Source organism: Myotis brandtii, unplaced genomic scaffold (genome assembly GCF_000412655.1).
Source record: "Myotis brandtii unplaced genomic scaffold, ASM41265v1 scaffold422, whole genome shotgun sequence".
NCBI lineage: Eukaryota > Metazoa > Chordata > Mammalia > Chiroptera > Vespertilionidae > Myotis > Myotis brandtii.
The window spans coordinates 4,764,540-4,786,262 of record NW_005366171.1 but is presented as its reverse complement, the minus strand read 5'-3'; the positions used below and the strand labels follow the sequence as shown (position 1 = coordinate 4,786,262).

Below are 21,723 nucleotides of genomic sequence, written 5' to 3'. Positions count from 1 at the left end.
GTTTCTCTCTCACATCAATGTTTCCCTCTCTCTCTTTTCCTCTCCTTTACTCTCTCTCTCTAAAATAAACAGAAAATGCTCACTGGAAGCACCTACTGATAGAGTAGATAGTCCAAGTATAATTCATTCTCAGTCATTAGAGGAAGCCCATGAGATTTCAAACTGCAGCAAATTGTAAACCTAATTCATATGGCCTTTCCTCATTTATTTTAACAGTTATGACTGAATTCTTTATAAAGGCTAAGTACTGTTAACTATCCTAAGAAGGAATATCTTCTATCATATTCACAGAAGTGCTCAATTTTAACTCTGTAAATCTTAATTCAATAAACTCCTATCTAATCTTGGAGTAATTATGTCAGATTTGCATGTCTCATACTAGCCAGCACACTCTAAACATCTGCAATCTAGACCACCTCATTTGGGCATTCATGAATGACTGAAGAGGTCCAACCCTGAAAGCATTTATTAAAATCACCTCCTGAGTAAAATAGGTGAAAGTTTGGAAGCAAAAACAAGAACATACTTGCTAAGCACTTTCCATTCCACTTTATATTCAAGTAACATGCTAATTATAAAAAACTTATTATTAAAAACCAATACTGTTTAATTTGAAAGTACTGAAAATGGTTTCTTTTCATCATATCCTATAATTTCTGATGACTTAATTCACTTGGATAGAACAGTCTCTTTTATATGCTTCACAACAAGAACTCTTCATCTTTCTGGTCTCAGGACCCCTTTCCCACTCTTAAATTTTACTGAGGATCTCAAAGAGCTTGTTTCTATAGGTTACATCTATCTATATTTTCTGTATTGGAAATTTAAACTGAACTTTAAAAAATATTTATTATCTAATTAAAAAAATAAGCTCATTACATGTTAACATATATATTTTTTTAAAAACTAGGCATACCTATAGTTAAAACAAAGTTAGTGAGAAGGCAGTGTTGTTTTGTATTTTGCAAATCCATTTAACGTGTAAATTAATGGGAAATACCTAGATTCTCATACTTGCTTCTACATTCATTTGTCAGGACATGCTGCCTTGGCTGAGGGACATGAAGAAACTCCAGCCTTCCATAAATATGTAACTGGAAAAGAGAAGACTATCTGAATAAGCTCATCAGATAACTGTGGTCATTTTTCTTTACGACAACTAAACTGGACAGGTGATAGCTTCTTAAAGGCTAGCTGCAGTGCAGAATCTGAAACCTTGTCAATAAACTTACACACTCCGCTACATTAAAACCCACTGGTTTGTCTTGCACAATATCAAAAAATTGCATTAGTTAATCTGACTGTGGACCTCATCAAAAAGTCTTTTAAGGGCTAGGAAGCTGTCAAGTTCACTGAGGTAGATACAAGTTTTCCAAAATTCTTATTTTTACTTGGAAGCTCAAATTTCATCTTTTGTAGCACTTATTGTCAGCTGTTTTCCTTGACATGGCAGGCAGGCTCCCGGCATTCCTTTTCAATGTGCACTCTAGGTTCCAGATGGGTAAGCTTCATAAAGAACATTCTTGGTGTGACTGGCTTTTTTTTTTTTTTTTTAACTGTGTGTGCATACCCCCTTGCTTCCGAGCCACCAGAGTGTGCATATCATCAGAGTGCAAAAGGCAAATAATGTCTCCTGGTCATAATGAAAATAGTTTTGACCTTGTCAATCCACTACAAGAATACTGAAGAACCCCCTGTGGGGTCCCACAGGCCACTCTTAGAAAACTTCTGTGTTATCATATAAGTGACCCTCCAACCATCACTAAGTGGCAGCCACCAATTTAAAAGTGAGAAACGACCTTTTTTGTCCATGTAATCCACATATATTACCCACCCTAAGAACATTAATATCGGTAGAAGGCTATTTCTATAATTCAAATTTAATACAAAAGCATGAAAAATGAGAGCTAGTTACCATGCAAGGATAACAGAAGCTAAACAAACTAAATGTAATATGTAAACTTGTAGCACTTATTGTCAGCTGTTTTCCTTGACATGGCAGGCAGGCTCCCGGCATTCCTTTTCAATGTGCACTCTAGGTTCCAGATGGGTAAGCTTCATAAAGAACATTCTTGGTGTGACTGGCTTTTTTTTTTTTTTTTTTTAACTGTGTGTGCATACCCCCTTGCTTCCGAGCCACCAGAGTGTGCATATCATCAGAGTGCAAAAGGCAAATAATGTCTCCTGGTCATAATGAAAATAGTTTTGACCTTGTCAATCCACTACAAGAATACTGAAGAACCCTCTGTGGGGTCCTGCAGGCCACTCTTAGAAAACTTCTGTGTTATGTAAGTGACTCTCCAACCATCACTAAGTGGCAGCCACCAATTAAAAAGGAGAAACAACCTTTTTTTCCCATGTTATCCACATATATTACCTGTCCTTAGTACATTAATATCAGTAGAAGGCTATTTCTATAATTCAAATTTAATACAAAAGCATGAAAAACTGAGCTAGTTACCATGCAAGGATAACAGAAGCTAAACAAACTAAATGTAATATGTAAACTTCCCTCCAAGGAATTTAAAACATAAATTTTTCCTTAATTCATCCACTTGTCTCCCCATTTGTTGGGCTTTTTGTGTGTGTGTTGGGCACTTGTACTGGAGACATGGAGAGTCGTTCTCAGGTGGACTCCGTGGCCAGGATCCATAGGGCGTGAAGCAGTCAGGGAACAGAGCAGAGGCACTAATGTCAAACTTATCCAATTTCAAGACCAAGTCCCCACCCTGCACGTAGCCTGTCCTTCATAATCTCCGAGTCTTTGTCTTCTTTGTTGAATACAAAGCAAATTCCGCTAAACACCGTGAGGACTGGATGAGATGCATGTAGAGCATTAGCGCGGCCCCCAGCCCACAGCGGGTATTCAATAAGCGGTCGCCACTGTTGTGAATAAGGTCCCCCAGAGGCAGCCGGGGGTCCAGCGAGGAGTGGGACACACATCCACATAATTATGACACAGCATGGGAACTGATTACCCACAACATGCGGTGGGAGTAAAAGGAAAATCAATGGTCTGCCTAAGTGAGGAAGGTGCGATAGTAAACGAGCCGCCATCCCAAAGGGAAAGGGAGCTGGCCCCATGGAGGAGGAGGAGAAGGGAAATGTACAACAGATGCACACGGAGGCTGGGCACAGGACAGAGCAAGGGAAACGCTCTGGAACCAGCTCACGTAGGGCCGCTGATGCCATGCTAAGGAGCGCACACCTTTGAAGCTGTTCTCTTTTTCTCTTTCTAAAGACTGAGGACTTATAAACACTCAGCACTAGCAGGTCATCTGGTCTCCTATGCCCCCTGACCCGCAATACACACACATTATACTCATGCTGCTTTCAGGTCTCTGACCCATCAGCAGTGCCCTGGCCCCCGCTTGACGTGGAAGAGGAAGAGCAAAATGCCTCCCAGAGACTGTGGGACATCAGGGAGCCCCAGCAGCTGGTGGAATCTGCACTTAATGTTTTAAAGCACAAATGAGGCACATACTGGGCAAAACCATTTTGTATTCTCTCAGGCACTTCTAAGATCTTGAAGCCCGCCAACTGTATCTTCATCCCAGCCCCAACTATGCCCCAGGTCCTATGCGACAGTGGAATTTACAGGTTGCTTTGCTTAATGGAGAAGAAAGAGAAAGAGGGTCTAGTGGCCCATGTTTTCCATCCTGATTCCACCCATCAGGGAAGCCTCTTGTCATTGCATGAGTGAGCCCCGAAGCCCAAAGAGGCCGCCCGCCTCTTGCTGTTTGGCAGAAGCAGCAGGGCACAAGTCCAGCGTGAGGGCGGCACACAGGTGCGAGCCATGACCCACGGCAATCCTGCAGGTGCAGGTGAACATGCAGTCAGGTGCATCCATGGCCAGCTGTGCTGCTCCACACTCACATGGGACTTGACCATTCAGACAAAAGCCACTGAAATCACTGCAAGGTCTTACTCACCCAGAATTTGACGAGGAAGAAGGCATTTTGAGGGCCCTTGCCAAACAGTTCCTTTAAGCCACCTTTCTTTTCAGGAAATTTGTCATAAATCTGACGAATGTCCACTGATTCGAGCAATGGGTCACTGTAAGAATGGTTGGCATGCCCAATGTGCACGAAGAGGTGTTTGTTGTACTGCAAGAAACCAACAGAGACATTCCCATTACAAACCCTTTGAACAACCTGGGACACATGCATCGTGAACTGGATAGAGAGTAAGTGGTCTTAAAGTCCCGGAATTACGCCTTGATTAGCTGAGAGTCCATACCTTTGAAAAGATGAAGATGTTAGAAAAGTCATTATAACTTAGGGCAAAAACAATCATCTTTTTTTTTTTTTAACTAAAGTTGACATACAATAATATATTAGTTTCAGGTATACAATATAGTAAAACAGTCATTGTCTTTTATTAAGAAGGGTATGTATTTTCCCAATGCCTAAGAAAGGCTTTTTGTAGACATAGAAGTAAACAAAGCTTAAATTACCCAACTGCCAAACCAAAAAACAATTCTATTACCCAGTTTCATGAGACTCAGCTGAAACTGACAGTGACGCCTTTTGGAGCCTATTATTTATGGTGTAAGCCCAATAAAAAGTATGTGTGTAGTTACCTAACATCATCACCCAGAATGCACTTCTCACTCCAGCTCCCCTAGCAGCAGCATGGGTGCAGCCTTCTGAGCTCTGGTACCTACCTACCTCTTCCAGCAGGAATAAGAGGGCTGAGCCTCTTCTCATCAGTCCCCTTAGTAACCAATCTCAAACTTCTGCATAAGGGCCAGTCAATATGTGGCTATCAGTGCAACGTTAGGGTCAGGGGAGAGGATTCATGGCATAAGGTTAGCAAGAGGTTGGTAACAAAGGAATACCAGTCATTCATAGTCACACAAAAAAAGAAACAAAAACACCAAACACCTAAGAAGACATTTAACTTACAAAGGAAACCCTTTCTTTGCCTTGCTTTAGTATAAGATATGGAAATTGGACCACAGAGGAGAATGTCCAAACCAATGGTTCTCACCCAGGTTGCAGCAGAATTACCAAGGAGCATTTAAAAATCACCAATGCCTGGGCTCCACCCAGACTAATTTGGAATCCCTGAGAATGAGGCCAGACATCAGTGATTTTTAATGCTCGGTAGGCAAATTCCAATATGCACCTAAGTTTAAGAACCTCTGGCCTAGATGCTCTACTTCAGACCCTCCCTGCCCATCCTTCCTGCGGTATAGGCCATAAGACCCACCTAATGGGACACAAAGACATCTGGGGGTGCATGGGTTCCAGGGAGCTCAGAACTTAATAGGGTTCAAAGAGAAACCTTGTGTCTCTCTTCACCTAGCAGTCCCTACTCACTTTTTGAGTTTAAACTGGCATTTCTCCAAGTAGAGGCTTTCTGAGTACTGATCCCATAGAAGCCCCAAATAAAAGGATTGGTTAGGACAGCCTACCAAGAGTACTGCAAATCAGCTATGACACCGGGCAGTGCTTCCCCAGTGTCTAACATGGGGAGAGTGATGGCATCTACTCCATAGGGTGGCTGTAGGATTTAAATGAGACACTGCTTATACAGAGCACACTAGAACTCCTAGATCCAACAAAGAGTAGACATTCAAGAATGCTGGCTATTACGATTTTTTAATAGAATCTCCTTCTTTGAGATTCACAGCGAATATTAGCATATTAAAAGCACCGCAGTAAAGAGACATTTTTTTAACTTTGTATAACCCAAAGTTTCCCAAACTCATTTGATCACAACCCTGTAAAAATATCCTGTGGAAGTGCTGGTTCAAATCTGTGACCTGCTGCCCACGTCGTGGATCTCTGGCCACAAAGCCAAAGGGTGAGAGGCCCAACCCCCCACAGTGGTCTACAGTGTTGCACATATGGGGAGTGTGGCTAGGGCCGGGCATCTTCTGGGAGAAGGCTAAACACCCCTCACAATCAACATCAGAGAGCTATCTTAACCAAGGCTTCAACATCCCTCAAAGGCATCCGCTAAAATGAAAAACCAAGAGGCACCTATCAAGCTCTGACGTGGTCCCCGCCTCTGCTCCTTCCAGTTACCTGGAGACTCTCTAGTGGGACTGAGACCTGGAAGCTACTGGGAAAGAACAGAGTGTGCCTGTGCGGGAAGAGAAAGGAAAAAATGTTTACATAAAGTCAAAGCCGTGGCTGTGTTAGGGAGGTGAGGCATGCGGTGGGGCCGAGTGCCTCGGATCTTTCTGTAGGTTTTCTCTAATGCTCTTGGTCACATCATCTTTTCAGTTACAAGCAAATACTAGTAAAAGCCCACAGAAATGTATAAAGCACAACTGCTAAGGAGCTTCCAGTCTCATCAGTGGGTAAAAGGAGATGTGCAATGTGGTCTCAGGTACTCCTTGCCTCACAATGACATTGTTAGATGGATTTTATTAAGGTCACTTTACAGATAAGGAAATAGAAGCTTAGAGATGAACGGACCTGTCTGAGGTCACACATCCGGGATTAGTCCTGGAGTTAAGAATAAAACTTGGATCTGTCAACGCATGCATCTTGGTGCGAATACCAATCACGCGGTCTCCCAGAAGAAAATGCCCAGACCCTTCTAATGCAGATCTACTTTTGGTTTGAAAGTTGATTTGAGAAAAAAAATGAAAGAAGCTAAATAGTGTTTTCAAAATTCTAAGATGTTAAATTAGAATTCGGGAGAAATGTAATGATTCACAGATGCATCAGATAGAGTCTTGAAAGGTTTCTATTTTGAGGAAATTACCTTTGTGCCCAAGTGGCTGAAAGGAACTGAGAAGGGGCAGGCTGTCTTTGCCAAAGGAAATCGGGCACTGACTCTCCAAGGCTGGTGACTTGAAACCAAACCCTGACTGTTGGCATCTGAGTGGCTTTGTTCCTGCCAAGAGGTGACTTTGTTGCTAAGAATACCAAGGACTAAAGAAGGTGTCCTGGAGACCACAGCAGTGAGACAAACAGACCTCACTCTCTCCCTAACTCAACCTGGGCAGGTCAGGAGTCCCTGTGCCCCCAAATCCAGAGGCTGAAAAGAAAAAAAAATCTATCTGATAGGTGTGGGTTCAAGTTTTAATGAAATAAGAACTCTACAAACCATTTGATGAGGCTCTACCTACTACTTCCCATCCTGCCAGTTCTCCTTAGAAGGGAAGAAGGCCAGGGTAGACACATCCTTCCCTCTCTCTCCCCCGCCCTCCCAAATAAATCCCATTTTCTTTCTAGTAGGGCTGGTTACCCAAAACTAAAGGTGGGACAAAACCAAAAAAAGAGTAATTCTATTCTGTAAGGCAAAAAACAAATATCTGAAAACAACAACAAACCAAAGCCCCAAGTATTGGGGGTAATATATACGCTAAGCACTGTGCTAGGCACAGGGAATCCGTGAGCCAATACTTCAAAGTCCCTCTCTTCACAGACCCTACAGAGTGACTAGACCAGGGGTGGGCAAACTTTTTGACTCGAGGGCCACAATGGGTTCTTAAACTGGACCGGAGGGCCGGAACAAAAGCATGGATGGAGTGTTTGTGTGAACTAATATAAATTCAAAGTAAACATCATTACATAAAAGGGTACGGTCTTTTTTTTTTTTTAGTTTTATTCATTTCAAACGGGCCGGATCCGGCCCGCGGGCCATAGTTTGCCCACGGCTGGACTAGACAGAGCTAGCTTACTGCCTCTATAGTCAATCATGTGTTGCCCATGTAAACAGGAGTTCTCAAAGATTCCTAGAGAAAAGGCTGAGGTTAAAGACAGTCAACATCTCTTGCACGTCACATGACCTAAGTCAGCATTTACCTGCTTTTTAAAAATATGGATGACTTTATTCTCATTAGCAAAGAGAACCTGTGTGGAATTCTCCTTGGAAATATGAGTTAAGTTTCACATCTCTAAGGCAAAAGCCTGATGAAAACCAAGTCATCCATCACCTGTGAGAGTATAACACACTCTCAGATCTGTAAGGTTTCAGGAAATTAATCTTTGTAACCATTCTCAGTTAGCTGTAGGAGGATACGTTCCTATGAAATGGAGTAAATCAAAATAGAGGGAGATGGGGCCCTGACCCAGGAGAGAGGAAGAGGAACTCGCTGGCCAACAGCTGGGCCGCTGACCTGGACAGAGACCGGTCCAGTGGATGAGGAGCTGGAGGGGCCCTGGAGGGATGTCACCAAGGGGATGCGGACCTGAGAGATTCCCTGACTTATGTGACCACCTGGAGAAGAGTTTGAGAATTCTGTTAGAAATTGTGAGGATGAATTCATATAATGTAAAAACTGAACAAATAAAAAGAAGAAATGACAAACCCTAAAATAACAAGCTTTACAATCAAGAAATGGTTCTAACACATCACACATTAACCACGCCGTGCACAAAACTGACACAGCTTTGTAATATAAGCACTGAACATTAAACCAAAACTTGTGATATAATCGCATTGGGAGGGATAGAAGGGGGGGGCGGGGGTGTCATATGCTAAATTTAGAGAGCTAAGTCCTGATCTTCCACAGTAAAAAGTCAACAGAAAATGTCTAAAATTGATGGGCTGAGATATATAGGATAAGCGTGTTATTTAGAAATATGGAGATGATATCTGAAGAACTGGCCAAAAGGCTGTAAGCAGCTGTCCCTGAGGAGTAGGGCTGTGAGGTGGGAAGACCTGGGGCAGGGGGCTGCTGCTTTTCCTCAGGCCACGAGTGAGGCTCCATTTGGCTTATATATAAAGCATATGTACTATATTAAATTAAATAAAAACTACCTTGAAACAACCTAGACTTTTTTGAGGAAGGGAAAGGACTATAAAGGGAAACAAAAACATTAAGAGTCGTGCTTCAGGTTGTTTATTCTAGCTGACCACAAATTCCCTGGACCCGAAAGGAACTTAGTCAGATCACAGAGCCTTCCTGAGGCTCAACCTCTCAGGACGACTGGCCAGAAGATGGGACCCCTGTCTGCCTGCAAGGTTCCCCCAAAAGAACGATGTTGCACCAGCAAAATCCTACCTGGATCAACCGGACAGGTGCTTAGCAGCACCTGACACAACCTTCACACACGGATTTCTCTTTCAACTTGGGGAAATGCTCATTTCCTCTCTTTACTGCTGTAATCCCTCCAGTTCTTTTTCACAGCAGTTTTATGTAGTGAAAGGGTGAATGTAATCCTAGAAACTCAACAAAGTTACTTGCAAAGGGTTATTTAGCTGCCCTGGGGGTTTCACAAACGGCTTTCCTCCGCCCTCACAGCTGTTCTGAGAGGTCACTTTCTCTCCTGGTTCCTGGCTCTCTTTCTCTCTGCTGCTGAGGGAGGTTGAGGAGTCGGATGGGGATCTGGTCTGAACCCTGGTGCTGGCACCAGTGTCCAGCTGAGTCATCTGGGACAGCGACTCCAGCCGCTCTGCTGCCTTTTCCACCTCCGTGATACTGGGGCAAAACGGGACTCCCTCGAAGGAGTGCCACAAGGATTAAGTGAGACAACGCATGGAAAATACATAATGCTGTGCCCAGCACGTCACTTATTGCTATTACATTTCCCCAAATAATCATGATGCTTCTTTACTTCGGAAGAGATCATCTGAAAGTCAGGCTGTCCCTCTGACAGCAACAGAAGTGAAATACTCAACTTTAAAGCAGAAATTAAGAGAGGTAAGTTTCAGATACATTAAGGTGATTCCTTGTTTGGACACTGCCATTAGCTACTGTAATGTAGAGTGGCCGAGGTGGGGGTGATGTGCACATGGAGGGATCTGGCCCCCACACTTCCCACAGGCACATCAGAGCCCACTCTCTGAAGTGGGCAAAATCTGTCCTCACAAGTGGGGCTGGGGCAGCCTGGGAGGGCGCCCATCACCGCGGACAAGACAACCAGAACAACACAACTCCCACAGGGGCCACTGGGGTCTTTCTTTCTTTTCTCTCTTTTTGTAAAGGATTGCCAATCCATTTTACTCTAAAGACCTCGGATGAGGCAGTTCACTTTTTGTGGAAAAGGAAGGAAAAGCCCCATAAATCTACTCCTTGGCATCTGGGCTGCTCCTTAGGACACGCCTCAGCGCTGCAGTACACTATCTGACCTGAAGATGGCGGTCTTTTCATAAACTTGTCCCAAAAATTCCAAGTATTTGAAGAACGTTAGTAAAACCTTGAAAAATGACTGCTGTCAAATAATACCAAGAGAGAAATTATAATCCACTTAGGAATTTAAAGAAACTAAGACAAATAACTCATGTCAAGGGATGATAATGTACAAGTTGGAACAGAACAAGGACAAATCACCTCCATTTGCTTCCTGTCACGCTCCTGCCAGGACTCCCTGTCCAGACACTCCCAGAGCAGCCTGGGCAACCTGTGATGACCCCATGGAGTGGCTGCAGGGCCAGCCAAGGAAAGTGACCTACATACTCAGCCCTTGGGGGGACAGGAGGGGCTCTCCTGGGCTCCGCCACAAGCAGGCTCCATCCTGGGCTGACTGCTCAGAGACACCAGCCCTGTCTGGTTACCTGGCCCTGGTGCTGCTTCATGCCCTCCCTGTGCTCTTCCCAGAAAGAAACATAGAAAACAAGAAAGTAGGAGCAAGCAAGTCCTTCCTTCCCAGATCGCACACCAGGATGCATGCCCTCACCCCCACTTCCCACGTCCACCTCCATCTCTCTAGAGGGGCTGCTGTTTCCGTAGAAAGAGGTGTGTCTTCCCCACAGAAGTGCAGCTGTAAGGGCCACTGGCTGAGCGCAGGGATAGCAACCAGGAAGGCAAGCGGGCGTGGGGCTGACCTGCCAAGGAAAGCAGATGGAGCCTGGCTGGGGCCTCTGTGAAATGTCTATAAAACCCAGATTTCCAGATGCTTTCAATTGCCTCATCCCCAAATGGTAATGAAGAAAGAGAGTGAGTGCCCAGAGCAGCTCAGACATTGGAAGTAAACCATCCACTGCTATTGTGAGAGGTGCATGGATGAGCCCATAGAACAGCTGGGCAGTCATGCGGGAAAGGGTGACAAAACCACACCGCACCCAAGGGAGCCATCACCTCAACCTCAGAAAGATACTTCATCTCCATGCCCTACTGGAAGACCACACTTGGTAAAATATATGAGAAAATTCTGGGAAAAGCACATATACTGGGCATAGCCAACCGTCAGACCAGCTGTGGCCTTCCTCTGAGAGCCTCCAGGGCAAGTGTGCTTTCTGACCATTTATTCTAAGTATGGGATGCAGACATTAACAACACATGGGTAGAATCCTGGCTCTGTTGGTTTTGAGCTGTGTGACCTGAGGCAAGTTCCTTAATCTTTCTGGGCCTTGGCTTCCTCCTCTGAACATAGGGATGACACCTGGCCTGCTGATATCTGGGGGTCAATGTGAAGGTCAAATGAAACAGTAAACAAGACAGTTCTGTGTGAGCCGTAGGGAGCTGCACAGATACTGGCTTGCAGGTTTACTATTAATGAGATCCACACACAAGCTATGAACTGGGGTAGAGGAACTTCTTTTTTAAAGGACCAGAAACCGATTTGCCCAAACAGCTGTTTCCCATAAATGCAGAACCCCACAATGAGACATAGTGTCAGCCCCAGCAGCCACTGCAGGCTTGGAAGCTTCTTCAGAGAAACCTTGGCCTCCTCCACCCTGTCCAGGACCCAGGCAAGGACCCTCCTGGCAATCTGGAACTTAAACCTTGCTTTTGATCTTGTTTCCTTATTTCTCCAATCGAATCCCATGCAAACCATTCACCCTTTTTTCTGCCCCGGGCCTCCTCAATGCCTTGTTTCCTTAGCTGGTCATGTTTTCCAAAGCAAAGTCAGGGTCTGTGGTCTAACAAAAGACTTTTAGCTCTCCGTGAATTTAGGCCTTTGAAAGAAGCTGTACAGAGAGGAAGGTTAAATCATGCTCGGGCCCACGTTTGACCAACTGCCTTTCTGGGAAAGAATCAGGTGCACTGTAGGATGTATTTGCAGAACTTCAGTGCAGGCTCCCCTGAAGGGGAGACCTCGGGCTCGCTCAGGCTGTGAAGATTGCTGACTTACTCCTCACACCAGGAGGCTCCATGCTTCAGGCTGTTCCAGCCACTTAGAAGTAAAGAGGCCAGGACACCCCAGCAAAACCCCTTGCCTCCTGGCTGAGGACCTGCCATCACACAAGCCTGGGGACCCTCCAGGAATTCTCTCCTCCCGTGGAACCTGAGTCAAGTGTCCTTACTTTCCTCCTCCTCCAAATGTCCTGCTCACCTTCTTGCGCTGGCTGCCGCTTGTGAAGCAGTAATGAGCCTTGTCCTCTGCACTCCCTCAGGGGGTGCATCCTTCTCTGTGAGATGAATGCGTGGGAAAGACCTCCCTCAATGTTGGTCATTGCTGCTACCTTCCCCAATTTTTCAAACTTTGGACTCTGGATTAGGACCAAGTTCAAATATCAACCCTGTCATCTATGAGCCCGGTGTTGGGCTGTTGTTAACTTAAACTTGCTGAACGTCTCTGTTTCCAATATCCCCTTCAACAGGTTTCTTTTGAGGAAAGGCGATTAACCTGCTTCCTCCTTGTTCTGTGACTTTTCAAATCATACTACCATTCCCACTCTCAAAAGATCGGTCATTTCCAGCATCCTCTTCCTCCACAGCTAATTAACCCCTAAGACCTTTTAGAGTTATCGACACAATGTCTATCCCCTGGGTCACTGCTTGTGCCCAGGGTTGGTGCTTGTCACTCATCTCCTAGCCCAGCCATTCTCTGACCTGCTACAGCTGTCATCTTCCTGAAACACATCAGATCACAACTTCTCTTTAAAAAGGAGGGTGAGAATATGTCCATATTATGCTGTCCATGTACTAAAATCTGTGGAAAAACAAGAAACTAGCAAAGGTGATTCCTACCTGGGATGGGATAGGAACTAGAAGGTAGTGAAGACTCCTTCCATTCTTTTATGCTTATAGATTTTTGACCACATGAATTTACTATCTACTAAAAAAAAAAAATAATGAAAAAGATATTCTGGCTCCCATCTGAGTTTCAATAGAGTCCAAAACACCTGGTGAGCAGATCTTCCCAAGCCAGATCCCTCCATCTGTCTGGCCCAATTTCCTGCTACATTTCTAAAAGACATTCAGGTTCCAAAAACCATGTGTGGAGTGCTCAATAGGTCCAGGGATGCTGCTAACTGTAATTGTCGCAGCAATGATGAGAGTGGTCCTAGTACGCCCGCTGTACCAACTGAAATCAGGCTGAGCCGTGAAGTCATTTGCCCCAAATCTCACACCACTGGTAAGCATTCCGATACCAGCTTTCTCATTCAACCAGTACGAACGTGTCGTCACAAGAGCATGACAGGAGATATGCTCTAAGGACCCAGTGGAAACATTCCTGGCCTCTCTCGTGCCTTGCCCCAAACCCCGAGAAGACTCACAACACTGCAGGTTGGAAAAGGAGCTCAGAGAAAAGCCAGCCCGACCCTCACCACATGTGAAGGGCCCTGCTAACATGCAGCCTGCATTTAGGAAGCTCATACTTTGGAAGGCAGCTGTTTTTATGTTGGAAGAATTTTTTGATTTCTCCAAAACCACAGTGAAGTGGTTAGGAATAGAGTGGAGCCAAACCTTGGCATAGCCACTTCCTGAGAGTGGATCTTGATAATGTATCTTAATGCGTTGGAGCCTCCATTCCTTCCCTGATAGACCGGACATAAGACCAGTCCCCAAATCAAATGCTTGGCCATAGTGGTTATAACGCAGCTCAGCAGGTGCGGTGATTAATGTCATTGCTATCATGTGTCAAGGTGTTTGTTATGAGCTGGATGTGCCTTCCCTGTTCAGGTTTGTTACCGTACCACATCGTGGAACTTTTCTTGTTCTTTGGCAAGACAGTGCATTTTCAAAATCTAAAGAGACAATCTCCTTGTCCCTCCCTCTCCATCCCAAAATTCTCCCTTCTCTGGCTGTGTAACTTCTACCTAACTCAACCCTCACACACTCTCTTCCTGCACACGGTCCTGCTTATTCTGGCATGTAGACCATGACAAGCATTAAGCATATAGTCTGGTGCCTGGGAAGTCTGCACCAGCAGGGGTTTGCCAGCTGTGGGGCAGGATGTGGCTGAGCTGTGGGGGGCTGGAGGAACCTGCTGTGTCCCAGGGTGCGGGTAGAGGGAGTCCACTAGGCTTTATCAGGGAAACCACTCCCCATGCACACACAGGATTCAGCTTACAGCTAACCAAGATCAGGTTTTCAGCAGTCTCAATCAGCAGCTGCCTAACTCAGTCTCCAGAAACTGGGCCCTGATTACAGGCGATGGAGGATCTTACACTTAACATTTGAAGTCCTTTGATATGCAACACTGAAATCATGTAAAAAGTGTATTTTCAAGCACTACTAACCACTTCTAATATAGTCTTAATTTTTTAGATCTTCCTTTCTTAACCCTCTGCTGTTTTTCTCTTAGCTTCTAGTGGAGCCAAAGGTAACAGAGGGACTGACTTGCTGGTTCTCCACCAATATAAACAACCAACTTGAGGAAACGCTGCCATCTGGTTTATGCTTGATGCAGAGCCAGCAGGGGGCGCACATCCCACAGATTATTCTTCCTTTAGTTTATAGAGTCTAGCCAGCTATAGCCTACAAAACAGGCCACAGGTACACATGGAACATACACTCTTTGGTTACAATCTCAGGATGTGGAATCAGCAGGCCTGGATCTGAATCCTATTTCCAATGTCGGCTAGCTGCCTAACACTGGGAAGGGCACGTCACAGGATTAAGTAAGATAATGCACAGTGTTGGCTATGTCCACAGATGGAACCACTGCTGGTACTACTACGAGTGCTGCCAATGCTAAGGGTGGCAGAGTCATGAAGAAGTCTTCAGTGGTGGCAATGAAGACTATGTGTTAGAATGAAGAGTGAATTTCCAGAGCAGTGGTAACTAAGGGAGGCCACCCTGGACAGTGGCAAACTAGGCTCTCCTTTTGGCTTTCTTGCTCATGCCTTATCTACTGCTGGAAAATAGTACAGTGCAAGGTTCAAACCTGGCCACAGCCACTGACTATCTGAAGACAGCAATCTTTCCAAACCTCTCCTACAGAATGGAACAGAATTACCTACCTCACCGGGCTATGATGAGGATAGAAGAAATCACTAATGAAAAACAGTTAGCACTGCACCCAGCGCATTGAATTATTTATTGGCTTTTTGCCAGCACTATCTATAACCCCATGATTCCAATGAGCCTAAGCCATTATGGAGAATCAGGGAGAAATGTGTGCATGCCTACATGGAGACAAAGATCTCCAAACACAGAGTTAAATCTGTTTGGGGACCTTTAATTATTTGTCACCTTGTTGGCTTCCTTATCAAATTAACGTGCTTAATATTTGATGTTAAAGTTTTAAGCAGAGTACATCCACATTCATTTAAATGTCCCAGGTGAATTATTTTAGGTGACTTTATATTTTCCTATAGTTGGAACCTTTCACATGCTACAAGTTTTTCAGTGTGACCTTGGTCCTGAAGTGCCATTACATGTTCACTATAACAGCACCTCATGTTTGCAAAATAAAGTACATATTATATAATCCGACAAGCTGGTGCCTGAGGCATCATCAAAGTGCTGTAAATAATTTTGTTAATTCTTCCCCATTTCAATTCCTCAGTCACCTTTTTCTCCAAGGGTTCCCTGCTTCCTCTAGCATAAGAACTCTCTTTCCGGACCCTCACATCTCCACTAAAATCAAATACATGTACTAGTCGCAACCTGCCGTGAATTCATTTGTGTATCACTGCAAAATCAGGGTTCGTAACACAGAATGTTAGAAGCAACATTAACAAGTGAGACTGATGTTACGATTTAGTAAAATAATTTCAGAATAGTGATGCAGTTTTGGTTGGCATTATCTGATAGACATAACTTAAAACCATAATGTAACAAGCCAAAAGCATCAACATATGACATTTTCTGAAATTATACCTTTTTATTCTAAAGAGCAAGTAATTTTCACCTGTGCAGAAGGATCACCATTCCACATAAGCACTTAGCATCACCTCCCATTCTGTGTGAGTGTGTGTGTGTGTGTGTGTGTGCGTGTGCATGCACTTGCTGGGGTGGTTACTGTTGTCGTCTCTACCTAGGAGGGAGGCTCCACTAGAATAAGGACTGTTTCCTTTGCTGTTGAATCCCTAACACCTAAATCAGGGGCTGGCATGTAGTGTTTAAAAAGTATTTGTTGACTGAATTCCAATTTCTCTCAGTCCCCATCTTGGGTCCCCTAAAATATAATTACTTTTCCAAGAGGCCCAGGAATGTTGACTTGCACCGGGCCTTCCGTTTGTTTTAGGACCGTTAAAGTCATGAATTAGAGTCAAAGCTACAAAGCCAAACCTTTTCATTCATCAGGGAAAGGCCAATCAGGGAAAGGGCATTGCCATCACCCTTCCTGTAAAACCACTCAGCTACGAAAAAAATGATCTAGTTGGCTTTCTCTTCCCTGTTTTCAATAACCTTATTTTCCTATACCTGCCTTAATAGGCCCAATGACCTACTTACATCGCCTTCATTTTCCCCTAATTTTGGAGCAGGCTCTATTTTTCTCCCAGCTGCCAGAGTTCACAACTCATAGACAGAAATGTCAGTGGCTGCACGGCGTTCCCCTGAGCCTCTGCTGTGGTGATGGCTGGTGGAAGCCTCTGCCCAGGGCGTCTCCCCCATCCTGTCACCAGAGGCTTTCCACCAAGCTCAAGTGCAAATCCTCCCAGGAGAGGTCACCCGTGAGTGTTCAGTATCTGCGTTATTCACAACAGATGGCGAAATCACTCGTGACACTTTTTCTGGTAACAGAATGACAGCAAGGCGGCAGATACACGGAAAGCATGGCTTTCAGTGGCCCTGGAGATCAGCAAGGTGGGTGCGATAGGGAGCACAGGAAGGGGTTGGTGAAGATTCCCAAAGACAAACTCACGATTTCTCCAGTGTTTGCCTTGGACTCGCCCACATGCAGATGCAGTGCTCATCCTCACAGCCAAGGAGTGGGAGTGAGACCAGGCCTTGGGCTTCCTGGGGGCAGGCGCACATATGTATGGGAAATGATGGACCCAGCAGGGAGGGATGGCAGCACTCGAAGGGGGGGCAGGTGGACATCAAATAGAGGCCAGATGCCAACTTTCTTGGTATTTATGATATTACAATGCATTCTATGTCCAATTGCTAAAGTACCATCTTGTTACTTCTCCTTAAGAAGATAACAACCTGCTATCGTGAGAAAACATAGCTGCTATCTTGGAAAGGCAGTGTAGAATCCTGGCTAAATGTTTAGGCTTGAGTTTGAAAAACATAAGTTTGAATCTCTAATCCATCAACTATTAACAGTGTGACTTCAGGGAAATTGCTTAACTTCTGTTTCGTCATCTCTCAGACAGTACCTATCCTTATAAGGTTTTGATGAGGGTAAAATGTAACTGTATATATAAACAGCTTTGCTTAATACCAGTCATGTGGCAAGGCTCAATAAAGGTTAAATTTTACCAAATGCAAGAGCCTATTAAGGCCGTTCCCTTCAGCGCCAGTGTTCCCTGGAGTGTCAGGTCCAACGCATCCGCAATCGTTCAGCTCTAAATTCAACATAGTTGTCAATGGAAATACCTTTTACTTAATTGAAAAGCTGGCTGGCTATTCCTTCAGGTCCACATCCACTCGGGTTATCTGTCAGGCATGAGGGCAGGGGAAAGGATGGTGAAGGGGAATGGAAATGGACAGCAAATGCTGGATTTGAGGCACACCTCTCTGAGCACACTCACCGAGTCTGGGTCTCGCTGTGGTTCGAGGAAAGCGGAGAATTCCACCAGGCGAAGTTTGGTTGTGCCAATGGAGCGACCCTGCCAGGCAGGGACCGAGGGAGCTGGGGCTGATGCAGGCTCAAACCCTGAAAGACCAATCATCACCTTTAATCCTGGCCATTTGCCTCCCCTTGGGCCACAGGCCAATCGGGGGCAGGGCCCTACAAACAGATGACCCAGGAAGAAAGGCCGGCTACACCAGTGTCATGTGAGGTCGGGGTGAGACTCTGACCAAGGACCCTGAGGCAGTGTCCTGATAAAGCGTGTGGCTCCCCGTAAAGACCATTTCAACTCACGCTATGGGCTGTGGCCTGAGGACACCTACTCCTGGACAAAGGGGCTGAGCTGGGGGCCAGGGCAAGACAGAATGAATGCTCACAAAGATCTCCTGTGAGGTTGGCACATGCCAGACACTTCTTGTGTTTCTCCCCCTCCTTTCTTAAGCCTGCAGCCACCGGCAGTATGGAATATTCCCTCAGAGTGCTCCATGGTGTTGGAGCAGAGGGCATAAGCCTGGGGTCTGTAGAGGAGAGCGGCTCCACCGCTCATTCCACATGCACGTGTGTGTAGGGGGAGCAGATACAGGTTTTCTAGTGTGGCCTTCCATGGCAGCTCTCTTTTGAAGAAAGGGTACTAGGAATTGAAACCTACTTATCTAGGAAAGGGTGAATGAACCCCATCTGCCTTTAGGATCTAGATTGCCCAATTCGGCCTGTTAATGATGGGGAAGGAACCACAGTAACTTCCCCTTCCAAGGATGACCAGGGTGCTGAGTGAAAGTGACCAGGCTTCCTGTTTCCTTAAAAAAATGCATCTGAAGAGCACTCATGAGGTAACTGAGAGGAATCGCGGACCTGGAAAGGGACCCCCTGTGACCCTTCTAAGATCCAGGCGAACCCCGGCCTTAAACATGTGGGTGCAGAGAGGGCAGCCATGGCTCTGCAAGTCAGAGGGGACATGCAGCTGTGGAACAAAATGAGAGGGAGCCCTCGGAGACTCACCTGGAATGGGGGCTGAGACCGCTGGCTGGATGGGGTAGGCCTGCTGCACGAAGGGCTTGACACTGGGGACAGGAGAATGGAGAGAGTTAGAAATGGCGCCTGTCGCAGTGGCTACACCTCAGTCCTGGCCTCGGCCTCCCAGGGCTAGGGACTCGGCCTGGGCTTCTCCCCAGTGTTAGGTTCCCTGCCTGCAAGTGGGGCACAGCCAGGCAGAGCTCCACCAAGACTGAGAGGGTTACTCCCGACAATTGAGGGGCCAGCAGGCTGCTGGGGACCCACCACCAGCTTCACACCAGTTCAGTGGGAGGAGCTGGACATCTGCCTCTGAACATCTCATCCCTCCAGAGACGGAGGTTCGTGGTCACCAATCCCAGGCATGGCTTGGGAATGCTCGCCTTCTCTAGGCCAAACAGCTCGAGTTCTTTCGAGAATATACGAGCTAGTTTACTGAGCTTGCTACCCTGGCCCTCAAAGCATCATTGGGATTTTCTATTAGCCACCATGCCACAGGGAAAGCCGGGGCAGAATGGGCTATGGAATCACCCCACTGCCCTCCCTCGGGCAGGCACTTTCTCAGGATGACCCTAGGCTTTGCCCTTCAGAGCCAGGAAGGGATTGGAATCCTCTTCCTGTTTTGAGCTACATGACCACTAAACTTAAGGCGGAAGTGAGGTATTTACATGTCTCCAGGACCTAAGCAGTCTCTTTCCTATTGGCTTCAGCAGGTAACAATGAGGGATGATGTCAGTGATCTCAGGTTAAATCTCCTTTCCCCGCCCCTCCAAGCTCCGAGGCAGTTTGGCCCCAGGAAAACACTATCCAGGGTGGGCAGTGCCTAGGCCCTTGTAGTCAATACTGGCCCCTCCTCAGACTTACTCTTGCGAGGATCCTGGCTGCCCTGTTTGTATCATTCCCGGCCAGAACTGGAAGGCAAAATGCAAGAGGCTTCAGGATTATGAGTTCACTTCAAAGCACAGTTCAGGATGCATGTGCATTGCAACCCCTGCTAAAGATGGTGGGTTCAGATCATCCGCCAGGTGCAATGACCCTCCCTAAATGCAGGTGTGGTCACTGCTGGGCAGAAAACTGCCGCCTATGTCCTCAGCCTAGCAACCCAAGGCTCCTTTAGCTCCTCTTCCAGATAGTCCCCACTGGCAGGGACAGGCAGCGACACCTGGCAGCGATCTGGGTCTATTGCAGGGCCTTCACAAATATTTTCATCTGACTGCTCTACCCCTGCACCCACCCGCCCTTCTCTTCCCTCTCCATTCTGAATGCTCCCTGTGTAACATGCTGCTGCCTCAGCTCACAGCACCGAAGGCCCAGCCAGGAAGAGGACAAAGCTCAAAACAAGAGGCCAGCCAGGAGCTCCAAACAGCAGTGCAGACACCTCCTTTGCTGTGAGTTTTCCTGGGGCTTTTGGTACCTGCTGACTCCCTGCTGGAGGCAGCACTATGTAAAAGAAGTCAGAGAGCCCTGGGTTTGAGTCCTGACACCATTATCCATGTGATTATGATCATGTTCCCAAACTCTTGTTTTGTTTCTAAGTAACCTCAGTTTTCCCATCTGTAAAATGGCAATAACAATAAGAGGCATTAAGGATTATAATGAAGATTAAATGGGACCATAACATTTAGTGTCTCAGTCCTTGGTAGGTACAAAATGAAAATGTTAACAGAATTCTTTGTTCCGTTAGGGCAGTGGTTCTCAACCTTCTGGCCCTTTAAATAGAGTTCCTCATGTTGTGACCCAACCATAAAATTATTTTCGTTGCTACTTCATAACTGTAATGTTGCTACTGTTATGAATCGTAATGTAAATATCTGATATGCAGGATGGTCTTAGGTGACCCCTGTGAAAGGGTCGTTCGACCCCCAAAGGGATCGCAACCCACAGGTTGAGAACCGCTGCTTTAGGGGCTAGCTGCCATAAAGTGACCCTGAGGACACAGGAACAGAGACCAGGGACTAGGAAAAAGAGCAAAAGAGGCAGATCACAGCCCAGGAGGGCACGGGAAAAGTGATACTTGATTCTATGTCTTCAGGGACGAAGGCTCCCTCCACTCCCCCATCTCTCTCTCACTCCCTGGCTCCCTCCCTTTCTTTCTTTCTTTCTTTCGCCTTTTTGCACCCATCATCAGTTCCCCACAAGGTGGTTCTCTCACACCTGACCAAATCATAACAAGTGCCAGGTGGTCAGTTTCATGTTGGCCCATGGTGACCCCATGCCTCCAGGGCCATCGTTTCTGGATGCAGCCGTGACTCACCCCCGGTGCCCCTGGGAAGGTGGGGCGTGGAATCCCAGGCAGCCCCAGCTTGTTGTGAATGGCAGTGGCCGAGACGATCTGGGCTGAGGACATGGCGGCCATGTGCTGAAGGGCCTTATCCTTGGCAGTCTGATCCTTGAAGGTGACAGTGATACACAGACTTAATACGTAACGCATGGCTACTAGGCAGCTCACACAGGCACAGCCACGAGCACATGGACTAAAATACAGAGCCACAAAAGAGGCCGGGAAAGCAAACATGCACGGATAAATAAACACAGCCAGAAGGCCAAAACACACGGAGCCTACTGCTACTCAGAGCATTTACTGAGAACACCCAGTGGCAAGGTTTAAAAAATAAATTTTTTTGTTAATCTGTTTTCCAACAGAATGGGAAGCCTCTGAGAAGAGTGAACACTGTATTTATTTTTCCAGCTTCCAAAGGGAGACTTCTCCAATTACTTAACACACTCAAGGAAAAAAGGGCCCTGCTCTCAAGCATATAGATAGGGGAGGAGGGTGGATCTGGGATAGGGCCATCCAGAGCGTCAGGAGGCCCTGACTGTGTGTGCTATCAAGGGGCCACAGTGCCAGGAACTGCTGGAGTCATGCGAGGCCTGGAAGCCCTGGCAGACGCCTGGTCTGGGAGGCTCAGAGGCAGTGGGGCGGGGTGAGGGGAGGGGGGGGGGG

General features: G+C 46.2%; 1 protein-coding gene across 1 annotated transcript in view; it reads right to left on the bottom strand.

Moving 5' to 3' along the window:
* Positions 1-3,911: 3,911 nt before the first annotated feature.
* Positions 3,912-21,723, bottom strand: part of TEAD1 (TEA domain family member 1 (SV40 transcriptional enhancer factor)) — a 150,885-nt gene continuing 133,073 nt past the window's right edge. Inside the window, exons 7-11 of the mRNA XM_014545901.1 lie at positions 21,034-21,168; positions 19,644-19,690; positions 18,768-18,829; positions 17,728-17,852; positions 3,912-4,106 (exon numbers count right to left, since the gene is read on the bottom strand). Coding sequence (XP_014401387.1) covers positions 3,912-4,106; positions 17,728-17,852; positions 18,768-18,829; positions 19,644-19,690; positions 21,034-21,168 — 564 coding nt within the window. The remainder of the gene's footprint in view (positions 4,107-17,727; positions 17,853-18,767; positions 18,830-19,643; positions 19,691-21,033; positions 21,169-21,723) is intronic.